The sequence below is a fragment of the Molossus molossus genome, unplaced genomic scaffold (assembly GCF_014108415.1).
Source record: "Molossus molossus isolate mMolMol1 unplaced genomic scaffold, mMolMol1.p scaffold_m16_p_11, whole genome shotgun sequence".
Taxonomy (NCBI): Eukaryota; Metazoa; Chordata; class Mammalia; order Chiroptera; family Molossidae; genus Molossus; species Molossus molossus.
Genome location: NW_023425346.1, coordinates 71,274,001 through 71,286,219, shown reverse-complemented (window position 1 = coordinate 71,286,219; position 12,219 = coordinate 71,274,001). Strand labels below are relative to the sequence as shown.

The 12,219-nt window shown below is 43.5% G+C and overlaps 1 protein-coding gene across 1 annotated transcript in view; it reads right to left on the bottom strand.

Moving 5' to 3' along the window:
- Positions 1–2,182: 2,182 nt before the first annotated feature.
- TTN (titin) overlaps positions 2,183–12,219 on the bottom strand; it is a 272,606-nt gene continuing 262,569 nt past the window's right edge. The window contains exons 308-314 of the mRNA XM_036253264.1: positions 6,631–12,092; positions 5,989–6,144; positions 5,706–5,862; positions 4,285–4,976; positions 4,035–4,188; positions 3,203–3,505; positions 2,183–3,070 (exon numbers count right to left, since the gene is read on the bottom strand). Coding sequence (XP_036109157.1) covers positions 2,775–3,070; positions 3,203–3,505; positions 4,035–4,188; positions 4,285–4,976; positions 5,706–5,862; positions 5,989–6,144; positions 6,631–12,092 — 7,220 coding nt within the window. The 3' untranslated portion in view covers positions 2,183–2,774. The remainder of the gene's footprint in view (positions 3,071–3,202; positions 3,506–4,034; positions 4,189–4,284; positions 4,977–5,705; positions 5,863–5,988; positions 6,145–6,630; positions 12,093–12,219) is intronic.

Here is a 12,219-nt window from a genome sequence, read left to right as displayed (position 1 = left end):
TCCCCGTGGGGGCACATGCCTGGGTTTGGGGCTGGGTCCCTGTGGGGGCGTGCAGGAGGCGGCCATTTGATGTATTCTTCGCACAGATGTTTCTCTCTCACTTCTCTCTCTCCCCACCTCCCTTGTACTCTCTAAAAATCAATGGGAAAAAATATCTTCTGGTGGGGATTAAAAAAAAAATGATATATAAGCATGTCAATGCTGGGAATCATCCTCAGGAACCACACGGTAAGTCCTTCCTCTCTCATTTTAAGGTAAGAATAGGCATTTCAGGTTGTTAGATGGTGCAGTGGGCGCTGTTGGTACTGCTTGCATCCAGGTTATGTGTACCCCACCGGCTGGCTGGAGTACTGTCTGTGTAGCTGCCCCAGTCTGCAGAGGTTGCTCTGGCCAAAGGTCCCCCTCACTTGGAAGGTTATTCCCCCACCCCGCTCCTATCCCCCAGCTCACAGATTGTAGCCACCAACGGGCAGATAAGGGGGTACAAAGAGGTTAGCCCCCTTGTTCTAAAATAGAACTAGCTGGGTACAAGTCAGGCAGAAGTGGTGGCTGAGCCCACATTCACGCTGCTGTCTCCTCTGCCCTGCGGCCCTCACCCCGTTTCCCTGACAGCACTGCCTGGAACATCCCTTGTACAGGAGTGCCTGCTTTTAGGCTCTGCGTTTGGGGACTCCGGCTGAAGACCATGCTTGCTGAATAAATTACTGAAGACCTAAGACCTTCTTTTGGAGGATAAAAATTTACAGTACATTTGTTTCAGCTTTGGCCACTTGTACTTACATTTAGAAGTAATTGTACTTGTATTTACATTTGTAACTTGTATTTACATTTAGGAGGTAATTTGGGCAAAGAATCAACTTCATAGGTTTACAACTACAATGATCTAATTGAAGTGGATAAACACATATTTCAGGCACTGGATATTTTTATCATTAAGTATAGATCAATTTGTTTTAAAGAGGAGGATACTATAGCTTCTTTTTTTAATCCTCACCTGAGGACTTTTTTTTTTTTGCATTTATCTTCAGATAGAGGGGGAGGGAGAAAGGGAAGAAGAGAGAGAAACATTGATGCGAGAGAGACACATCAAGTGGCTGCCACCCACACGACCCCAACCAGGGTTGGGGACAAACTGCAACCGAGGTACATGCCCTTAGCGGGAACCAAACCCGGGTCTCTCTGGTCTGCGGGCCGACGCTCTAACCACTGAGCAAAACTGGCCAGGGCTGGATACTATAGCGTTTAAAACTAGTTCTTTAGCTTTGAGGGCCTGTATTTGTTTCATCTCAGTTTGGAGCTGAAACAGTCAATGTCAGGTGCACAATTAGTCATTTTCCTTGAGGTTGTCATTTTCTCTTCACTACACGCCTTGAGGGACAAAGTATCATCTTGCTCATCTGAGTGTTGTTCCCTCTTGTGCCTCGCACAGAATATTGTAGCTGTTTAATATCTTTGATAGATTTAGTTGAATCAGCTCCCATAAAAATACTTTCGTTGACAAGTTTATTTAATCTATTATTTTGGGGGAGTTTTATTAACTTTTGAGGATAAAAGAATTCTCATATATCCCTGAGAATCATATCTATGCTTTAAAAATTATTGAATATATTCAGTATGATAATTTAAATATTTGCTTTAACAGACTTATGAAAATGGGCTATTTTGAACTCGAGTTGCTTTATCTTAGGATCATTTCTGTGATGTGTGAAGGCGCTTACCTCCCCAACCCCAGAATTTCACAGAAAACTACCAACACGGTTTGAGGTGCAGATAGCTTGCTTTATTTTGTTGTTACTATCTCAAGGAGGTCCAACAATTACAACTAACAACTGAATTTATACTCGCATGAAAAGAACTACATCAAATTGACATTTTGGGCAGTTAGTAATGTTGTTTTTAGTTTAACGACAGCTTTGTTTTGTTTTTGTTCTTGTTGTTATTTTTGCTGTGGCTCATTGCTTAGTTGCCCGAGTTTCTGAGGGTAATTTAAATTTAGAACTACCACACGAAGGCAATGGCTGCACCCCGGGACCTCCAAGGGTTGGCACTGCTCCGACATAGGAATACTTGAATAGCTTGGTTAAATGAGGGGATGGCCAGGCGATGTTACTTTCCAAGCTACCCAGGCACTCTCTATGGTCGGAGACAGTGTAAAATGGGCGAACAAAGTGCTGGCCGTTGCACTTTGCTCTGGTAGTATTTAAGTCATGATAATTTTGAGTGTGACATCATCAGAGAAAATGTAAGACGTTAAGTGCTGCTTACAGGAGGGTAAATGCAAACATCACCAATGCCTTACATTTCTGATTCAGTAGGTATTGGTGCACATGTCAGGTGATGTGCACAGCACTATCTTCTGGGAGGACAGGACATCTTCAATGGGGAATTTCTCAACCCACTGAGGCATACTTAGACATCAACGTTATGTTGAGGCACAAAGATTGATTAAGTGTTGAGCAGGGTATTCGCTCCATAAGAAACTTTCTCCTACCAACAGTTAGTTTCAAAAGTTACACTGTAAAGTGTCATAAAATAATGGTACAAAACTTTATAACCGTTAATCCGGCTATATACAGTATGTACATGTCACTAGAAAATGTATAATATTCTTAGGTCAACAATGAGAAAAGACTGAGATGCATATTTTGAACTTTGACTCATTTAGGTTGACACAAAACTACTTTTTTTCTTAATATTTACAGATCAGAAAGATTAGTCCATGTGAATCGTTTGTGAAAGGTTAAGAATGAGTAAGTATGAGAGCACAGGCCCTCTTAAATGGATCGGATATTTATATTCACAGTAGCAGAGTCAGATCCAAATTCATTCCCTAAGCTCAGGGTATAAAGTCCACCATCCTGTTTCTGTATGTCCATGATGATCAGAGTCGTCAGGTCCTCTGTGTTTTCAATATGGAACCTCCCCTGGTCTTGGTTTTGAATTTCTCTTCCACCACGCGACCATGTTATTTCTGGGGTAGGCTCACCGGTAAAAGCACAGGCTACTGTTAAAACTTTGCCCTCGTCAATGTTGATGTCAGAGGGAAGAGCTTCAATTTTAGGTGGAATTCCTTTATGGAACAACAACAAAACAGTTTTAGGATCACAGAAAAAAATGACTTGCTTTCTACTGAATTGTATGAACTAAAGACTATACAATGCTACTAGGCTTGTCAACCTCTACCAGTAATTTTATCGCTCACCTCTTCCGCCTGCTTTAAGCATTCTACTAGTTGAGCTTGCCAGTTGTGTCATACTAGATTTCCCCATAAAACTGCTGGAACTCATTTCTACAAAGGACTCTTGCATGGAGGACATGCTTTGGGCAGACATGCTCGCAAATTTCATTTCGCTCATGCTGCTAGCACTGCTGCTGCTGAAACTGCTGAAGGAGGCCTCCTGCTTAGACGCAGACATTTGGACTGACTGAGACGAGAAGCTTCCTTGCAAGCTCGTGTCACCACTTGTCCTCAATACTACCTCTCTGGGAGGTTCTTCAACTAGAGCTGTGGAGCATAGCAGATACGGTGAACATCAATGACATCTGGTTAATGTGTGACATCTGACATTGACTTACAGAAATGGCGAACTTCAACACTGTACACAGAAACGTAACCCAAACGACTTGCTCTGGAAGCATAAGCAAATACGTACATACATTCGTCAAGAGCTAGCTCAAAGTCTCCAACAAATGACTCCTTATGTTTCTATCATCACATTACATGCAGGTACTAGAATCACTAGGAGAAAAATGATTAGTCATATATACGATAATTTATATATTGCACATTCTGAAAATAGAGGTAGCAGGACAGTTGGCAGCTTAGCCTTGAAAGTTAACTTATCCACGTTCCTGTTGAGCTCTGAAGAAAGTGATCGTAAGAATGAATACACGGGAGGCCTGTGCCTCTTACACATCGATTTTAACGAGGTTCTTGAGTTTGCTGTGCTCAGAAAACAAAGGCAACAAAAAAAAAAATTCAAAAACACATAAAGGCCTCAAACAAATGAGGAAAATGGCAAAGATATACTTACGAAGGACCGTTAAGGAAGCAGTAGCTGAACACTGGCCACGGAAATTTTTGGCCTTAATCGTGTACTTCCCACTGTCACTTACGGACGCATTTCGGATTTCAAGAGAATATACATTTCTGGAGCGACTTACGCTAATATTTGAAGAAACAGAAATCTAAAAGGAAGGGAAAAAAAGGGTTTCTGTGACCTCTTTGGGAGTAGATACAGGGTTTGAATTTTTCTTCAATAATAAATTTGCAACTAAACTTACTGGCAGGTTGTTTTTAAACCATTCGATTTCAGGGGCGGGCTCGCCACTGATTTCACACGAGAAGAGAACACTTTGTCCTTCGTTCACATTCTGAGATCTGGGCTGTGAGAGGAAGGCCGGAGCATCTGAGAGCTCTTTGCTCAGGCTCAAGTCATACTGACACTTGACGATTCCTTGGCTGGTTCTGCCAATGCAGGTGAGGATGCCCTCGTCTTTGTGACTGGCCTGCTTGATGGTTAGGGTCTGATCACTGCCCGAGACGCCGTATCTGTACTCCTCGGAGTTAGCGAGCTCTACTCCATTTAGTACCCATTTCACATCAGTGGCACCCGCAATGTTGGCTTTTAAAGTCACTTTCTGACCATCGGTTATGCTCATCTGACTAGAAAAGGCTTTAATTTCAGCTTGAGTGCTGATTTCTTCCAACGCCTTTGACGTTTTAGTGACTTCCTCGTGGACAATGGATTTGTCCAGGGAGGCTGCTTCTGATTTCTTGACTTTTTCAGAAATCATAACCTTTGAGGCTTCCTCTGTGAGGGCTAACTTTTCTTGAGATTTCACCTCTGATTTCTTGATTTCTTCAGAAATTAAGGCTTTTTGGGAAATGTCCTCTTGGACAACTGCCTTCTTTTGGGATGTAGTTTCAGAAGTCTTTTGTGTAGATACTTTCTGTGTCTCAGTGTCTTTTACAGCTAAAAAAGAAACATCTGTAAGGCAAACTTAATTGGAAAGAGGGCCCACCCTGTACTCTTGTGCGTTCTGCAAGTGAACAATATACAAAGGAAAAATTGTTGCCTTCTATCTGCAATGTAGGTAATACCTAATTCTTTCTCAGTCCCAATCTTGGGAAACTGTCATGCTTGATTTTTGAGATCAGTGTAATGATTCTATAAACTAAACTAACACAAGATGATTCTTATGACTTAAGGAAAAATAAAAGTCTTAAAAAGAATAGTCAAAGAAATTAGGAGATGTGTGTGTGTGTTTTGATTAATAAAAAATGAATTATATTTTAGACAATAGAAATGACAGCAAACTAATTTTAATTAGAAGAAATGATATAGTTCTTTCATTAACTTAGCAAAAGTGAAGGTTTAGGGAAGAAGTACCAAGTGTATATTTACCTGACTTTATTCTTAAACATTCCTGGGAGCAGGGGCTGGCCCTGTGGAATCTTGTATAACACCTCATACAATTCGGTACTTACTAAGTACTTTTCATGTGAATATCAAAGTATATGCTAACTTCAAATATGTGTATTTCTACATTTGTATACAAATGGTATTCTGGAATTCAGAAAACAGTTTTAATACTTTTTTATGTGTGTGTGTGTGTGTGTGTGTGTGTAAGGGAGAGTGTTTAGAAACGTTACCTTAATATCATTTTCTGATAAATGTTGGTAAGAACAAAAGCCAACCTACCTTTTATGGTTAATTTGCAGCTGGAGGACACAGATCCAGCTGAATTTGTTACTGTACAAGTATAAAGCCCACTGTCAGAAGTGTCAGTCTTATGAATTTCTAAGAGGAACACTCCTTTGTCTTCAGAGAGTTTATATTTACCTCCTTGTGCAATAGCCTGTAGAATGCAGATGATTTGAGTTTCAAAAAGTGATTTAATTTTCAACTTTATTTGGGAGATGGGGGTGAAGGAAAAAGTTAGTATTTTAGAAGATAAAATTAAGGACATTTAGGAACTGGTTACCTTTCCATCCTTTGTCCAGGTGACAGTCGGCTGGGGTTCTCCAGTAGCTTTAACTGAAAACTTAGCAATGCTGCCTGAAGAAACATTTGTATCCTGCAGCCCAGTAATAATTACTGGCTTTGAGGATATTGGCTCAGGAGCTTTTGCTTCAGTTTTCTTGGTTTCTGTCAACTCAGCAGTTTTCTGAGCTGATACCTTGGTTTCTGTTGACTCAGCAATTTTCTGAGCTTCTATCTTAGTTTCTGTTGACTCAGCAGCTTTATGAGCTTCTATCTTGGTTTCTGTTGACTCAGCAGTTTTCTGAGCTACCTTGGTTTCTGTCAACTCAGCAGTTTTCTGAGTTACCTTAGTTTCTGTTGACTCAGCAGTTTTCTGAGCTACCTTAGTTTCTGTCAACTCAGCAGTTTTCTGAGCTACCTTAGTTTCTGCTGACTCAGCAGTTTTCTGAGCTGCTATCTTAGTTTCTGTTGACACAGCAGTTTTCTGAGCTGATACCTTAGTTTCTGTTGACTCAGCAGTTTTCTGAGCTACCTTAGTGTCTGTTGACTCAGTTTTCTGAGCTGCTATCTTAGTTTCTGTTGACACAGCAGTTTTCTGAGCTGATACCTTAGTTTCTGTTGACTCAGCAGTTTTCTGAATTGCCATCTTGGTTTCTGTTGACTCAGCAGTTTTCTGAGCTGATTTCCTAGTTTCTGATAGGCTTGACACCTGCTCATGGATGCTCTTAAAGGCCTGTCCCGTAAATTGTAAATTAGTTTTAGAAGTTCCACCTTCACCAGAGATCTCACAAATGTATTCCCCACAATCAGATTCAGTGAGGTTATGGATTTTGAGCTCATAGGTACCATCTGCTGAATAATGAAACTGGAAATGCCCATTTTCCTTTAGTTTCTTGCCATCTTTATACCAGGTGACTTCTTTCGCACATAATACACTACTTTCAACTGCACACGTCAGCTTTGCAATATCTTTAACAGCTTCTGCTTTCAGGGACTGAGTTATCTTGGGCGGGGCAGAAACTGGTAGTTGCGCAACTTTCTCTGTTGCTGTGGGTTTTGTCTCTGTGGGTGATACGGCTTTTGGGTGAGAAGTCACCAGTTCTGGGGATTTCACTCGTTTGGGAGACTTAACTGCTTCTGGGGATTTCACCTGAGGCTCTGGGGATTTGACCTTCGGTGGTGATGTCACAGCCTTTTCAGTAACCTTGGACTTTTGAATCGTCAGAGTAAATTGTGCTTCTTGTCTCCCTTCACTATTTTCTACCACTACGCTGTAGTTGCCCTCATCGGAAGCCTGGACTGAAGAGATCTCAAAGGTTGATTTGTATTTCGTGGTGGTCACTTGGTAGCGGGTGGAAGTACTGATCACTTGTCCTCCACGCAGCCAGGTCACAGTTGGTACCGGCTCACCATCTGTGTCACAAGAAAACCTTGCAGATTCTCCTTCAGAGACAGTTATGGACCTTGGCTTGGTTAGAATTCTCGCTTCTAAGGTCGACTTGATCTTTCTGTGTGTGGATTTCTCTTCCAGCGACTTTTCTTCTACTGCAGCCCTTTTCATTTCTGCAGATGAGTGGTGTTCATATGATGAGAGACTTTCCCTTGTCTCTGTCATCTGTGATTTCATTTCCCGGACCGAAGAAGAAGCTTCCATCTCAGATGTTTTCTTGAACGATGACACTGCATATGCCTCTGTTCTTGTCAGGTCAGGGAAAACAGATCGGGGGACATCCTCATCCCTGCGCTGGGAAGCGTAGGTGGTGTAATCCCCTCCTGTTACGTCCAAGGTTGCGTAGTCGGAAGCTTCACCTTTGTAGTTGGTACACACGGCACGGTATGTTCCGCTGTCATCAATATGACAGTCTAGAATTTCCAGGGTCAGGACCCCACTCGTGTTGGTGTAATGGATCTTGCTGCTCTCTTGGAGTTCTACACCATTGTGGTACCATTTAACCTCAGCAGTTGGCTTAGACTGAACGTTTAAGATAAACCGTGTGTTCTGGCCACAGGGTACCCTGTGGGAGCGCATTCTCAGCGTGATTCGAGGGGCATGGTCCAGCGTAAAAGGCTGCTGACTCAAAACTTCGTACTTCCTTTCCGATGTCTTCTGAGTCTTTAAAGCAGCTTTCATGGACTCATACCTGGAAAAGATATCAAATCTTGCCGACCTCTCAAATCTTGAGAGTGATCTCTCACTCGAGACGGGGCTAGGGGAACGGGGGCGAGTTCTCTCTGGAGTGGGAGATCTTCTTTCTGTGTCATCTTCATATTGCTCGGCCGGCGGTGGACGCGATCGGATCAGCTCGGACACCGGCCTCATTACCTCAATGTAACTTGGAGACAGGGAGCGCCGCCGTCTCAGCAGCCTGGACACAGATGAGGACGACTCTCTTTGAGCACGTTTTGTGATTTCGTATTCTTCCTCAATTTCTGTTATTTCTGTCACTTTTCTCTGTTGCTTTGATTTCTTTCTAGACTTTTGTTCCTTCGACATGTGGTCAAGCTCGCTTTTGTACTCTGAGAGGCGCTGGGTGGTTGTCACCGGACGAAGCAACTCTTGGTCCTCTCTCTCAGCCATGATGCGTTGCCGTTGCCTGGGCTGCCGGTACGCGGCCTGGGCGTGCCGCTCCCGCAGCTCTGCGTAGCTCGTGCTGGTCTCCTCCTTGGTCGGGATGTGATAGGTTGAATATCTGAAGTCTTTTCTGGTTTCCTCCACCTTGACATGAGCTTGTGGGGAAGAGTAACGCAGGCTAGAGAGCTCAAAACGGGGAGGGCTCCGGCTTGGGGGTGACGCTGAGAAACCTAATTCAAGCTCCTCTTCAAGACGCAGCCTCTCTTCCTCCGTTCTTTTCATCGCCAAGTAGTCGTCAATGGGGAGCAGTAGCTCCTCGTCGGAGATGTCACCAAGGGAACGTCGTCTGCGTCGGTAGTAGAAGGCGTAATCGGGAGAAGGTGTGCGCCGGCGAGCTGGCCTCACCATTTCCAGGTCGTCTTGGGTCAGTTTGGGAATGCGCCATCGGGGTCTGTACTGGTCCGTGAAGCGTGGAAGAGGGGTCACATAGAACTGTTCCCATCTTGAAAGGCGAATGCGTTTTTGTCGTTTCTGTACGACTCTGTCAATTTTCCCAGGCATTTCATATTGATCACGTATCCTTTTGTACCATTTCATGTCAGACATAGGCACAAACTGCTTGATGCGCTGGTCTTCTTCTATCACGGTCTTCTTGTGCGGGCGCGGCTCTGGGACTTCATAGGGCATTCGGAGTCTTCTCTCCTCCTTCTTCTCTTCTGTCTCAAGGCGGAATTCGCCCTTGACGGTCTTGGTGCTCACGGCTGGTTTGTAAAGGATGGCAGCTTCTCTCAGAGCCTCTTGGGCGACCTGTGTCAGTGGCACAGTTTCTGTTCCAGACAGAATTTCGGCCATTCTTAGTGTCTTGTCAATTTGCTTTTGCACATGGCGTTCGCGCTCCTCTTTGCTCTTGAATTCTTGTTTGACGTACCTCAAGCGTTCCACTTGCAGGTGAGCCTGGCAGCTGGTGGACCCAGCTGTATTTGTGGCTGTGACCCTATAGTAACCAGTGTCTTCAGGCAAAGTGTCCCGGATGTGCAGAGCATAATAATCCAAGCCTTCATGGACGACTTCAATGTTAGGCCCGCGGGACAGCGGCTGACCATCTTTTTCCCATTTTAATGTTGGCGGGGGGATGCCGGAAACCCTGATCTCAAAGCAGACGCTTTGGCCTTCTTGGCATTCTGCATTTGCCAGGAGCCTTTTGAACATGGGTCTTAAGTTTGTATCTGCTGGAGGTGGGTGTGGGGTTACAGTCAGTTTTGCTTTACAGCTGTCCTCACCGTATTTGTTCCTTGCCACAATAGTATATTCAGCATCGTCGTCTGTTGTCACATTGTTGATGGTTAATTGGTAAAGACCCTTGTCAGACTCAAAGGTGTACTTCTTATCATCTTCACCTGGTTTGATTTTCTGACCTGACTTATACCACGTTACACGAGGCTCTGGGTGGACAGTTATAGTTACTCCAAACCGGACGTTTTCACCCACGTAAGCTGTCTTGTTGTAGAGAGGCAGGGTGAATTCTGGTGGCCTTTCCAGGAGTCTCATGGTATCTGTTCTGCGCTTCACTTTCTTCATGGTTCTACGGCAGTAATAGTCATAAACTTCTCTCACACCTTTAACAAACAGCTCTGCGTAAGAACTGTCTTCACCGTAGTCATTGACTACTTTGCATCTGTAGGTACCATCGTCAAATTTGGTAATGTCTTTGATGTACATGGTGGCCACTCCATCTTCATAGGTGAGTTCATATTTCTCACTGTTCTCCAGCTGCCTGACACCATAGTACCAGGTCACTTGGGTAGACTGATCATAGTTTTCAATTTTGCAGACATATTTGACATGTCCTCCTTCTTCGCCAACTGCATGCATTATCTGCCCAGAAATTGGGCCAATTTCAATGGATGCTACTTTAACTTTAGCAACACTCACTCCCTTCTGAGATCGAATTGCACCACCACAGGAGATCCGGGCTGCTGACACAACCATGTTGAGGTCTTTCTTGACCAGAGTGTGGTAGTAACGCCGGTGTTTTAAGGTTCTGATTACTTTAGTACTGACTCTTTCTATCTTCTGTTTCAGCCATGGGTGCTGGAGTGCTTCAGATGCTGTCATGCGAGACTTTCTCTCTTTCACTAACAGCCGGTCAACAAAATCCATGGCTTCAAGGCTGATCTCTTTGAATGCCTCTTCATCAAAAGTATATTCAGCATTCCTGATGTTCTCAATCATCTGTTGGTTAGTTTCAGCCAGGAATGGATTGATACCACTCAGCAGCACATACACCAGTGTTCCAAGTGACCACATGTCTGTGGCTGTGCTCACAACATCATGCTGGTGGACTTCAGGTGCATAGTATTCAGGGGCAGTGAACAGAAGCCTAAAGTTATCTCCTGGCTTCAGCTGACGGGCTTGACCAAATTCTATGATTTTAATGATGGAGCTCCGTCTTGTTTGGTAAATGATATTTTCTGGTCTAATATCAAAGTGTCCAATGTTATTACTATGTAAGAACTCAAGAGCTTCGCAGACCTGGCGAACATAACTTACGATTTCTCTCTCAGTAAGTTCAAAAGCACTTGTGTTAATGCGTTCAAATATGTCAAGTCCTGATATGAACTCAAAGATCATAACTAATTCTTCCATGCTTTCAAATGATTCATGGAGGTATAAGATGTTTCTGTGACGAGCGATATTTAGAATGGAAATTTCCTTCTTGACCAAAACCTGATCAGTCCCTTTGACTTTCACAAATTTAGCCATGTATGTCTTTTTTGAGGATGTTTCAACACAGCGGTGGACGATTCCAAACTGGCCACGCCCAAGATCTTCAGCAATCATATATTTCTCATAGAGTTCCTTGGTTGAAGAGTGAGATGCTTTAGTCATGGACACTTCCATAGTTTCATCTACCTCTTCATCATAGTTCATAGCTCTGGTTTTATCTTCTTTGGTTATGGTTGGTTCTGAAGGCTCAGAAGGCTTGCTCAGGCCAAATTTATTTTCAGCTATTACACGGAACTGGTAACTTGTTTTTCCAAATAAATTGATCACGGTGTAACGTGTTTCTCGGGCCTGGCCTACCCGGAGCCATCTTTCTGCAGTAGTTGCACATTTTTCAACAATGTAGTTGGTGATTTTGCTGCCACCATCAGAGGCTGGCTCAGTCCAAATTAAGTTGACAGAATCTCGTGAGACGTCACTAACTTTGACTCCTCTGGGTGGGTCAGGAACGTCAGCCACGTCCAGTTCAACTGTCTTCTGGTCAATTCCAAACCTGTTTTTAGCACAGACCACATAGAAACCGGCATCTTTTCTCTCCACTCCATTGGGGAAAACAAGTGATGTGAAAGACCTTGTGACAATAACTTGGTAGTGGCCATTATTGTCGATGAGATCTTGTCCTTTCTGCCAGGTGATCACCGGATCTGGTTTGCCACTAAAAGGGATCTTGATGCTGATCACTTCACCTCGGAGAGCATGAACAGCTCCCATGCCTTCAAGAGTTTTAGGCAAGTGTATCTTAGCTGGAACTGTATTGGAATAAAAGGAAAAAGAATATAATTTAGCAGTGACTAACACTAGGTAAGTGCAATAGTCCCCCTCCAATAAATAATGTGCCATCAAGCACCAAACTTATGTTTACTAATTTGTTTTTAC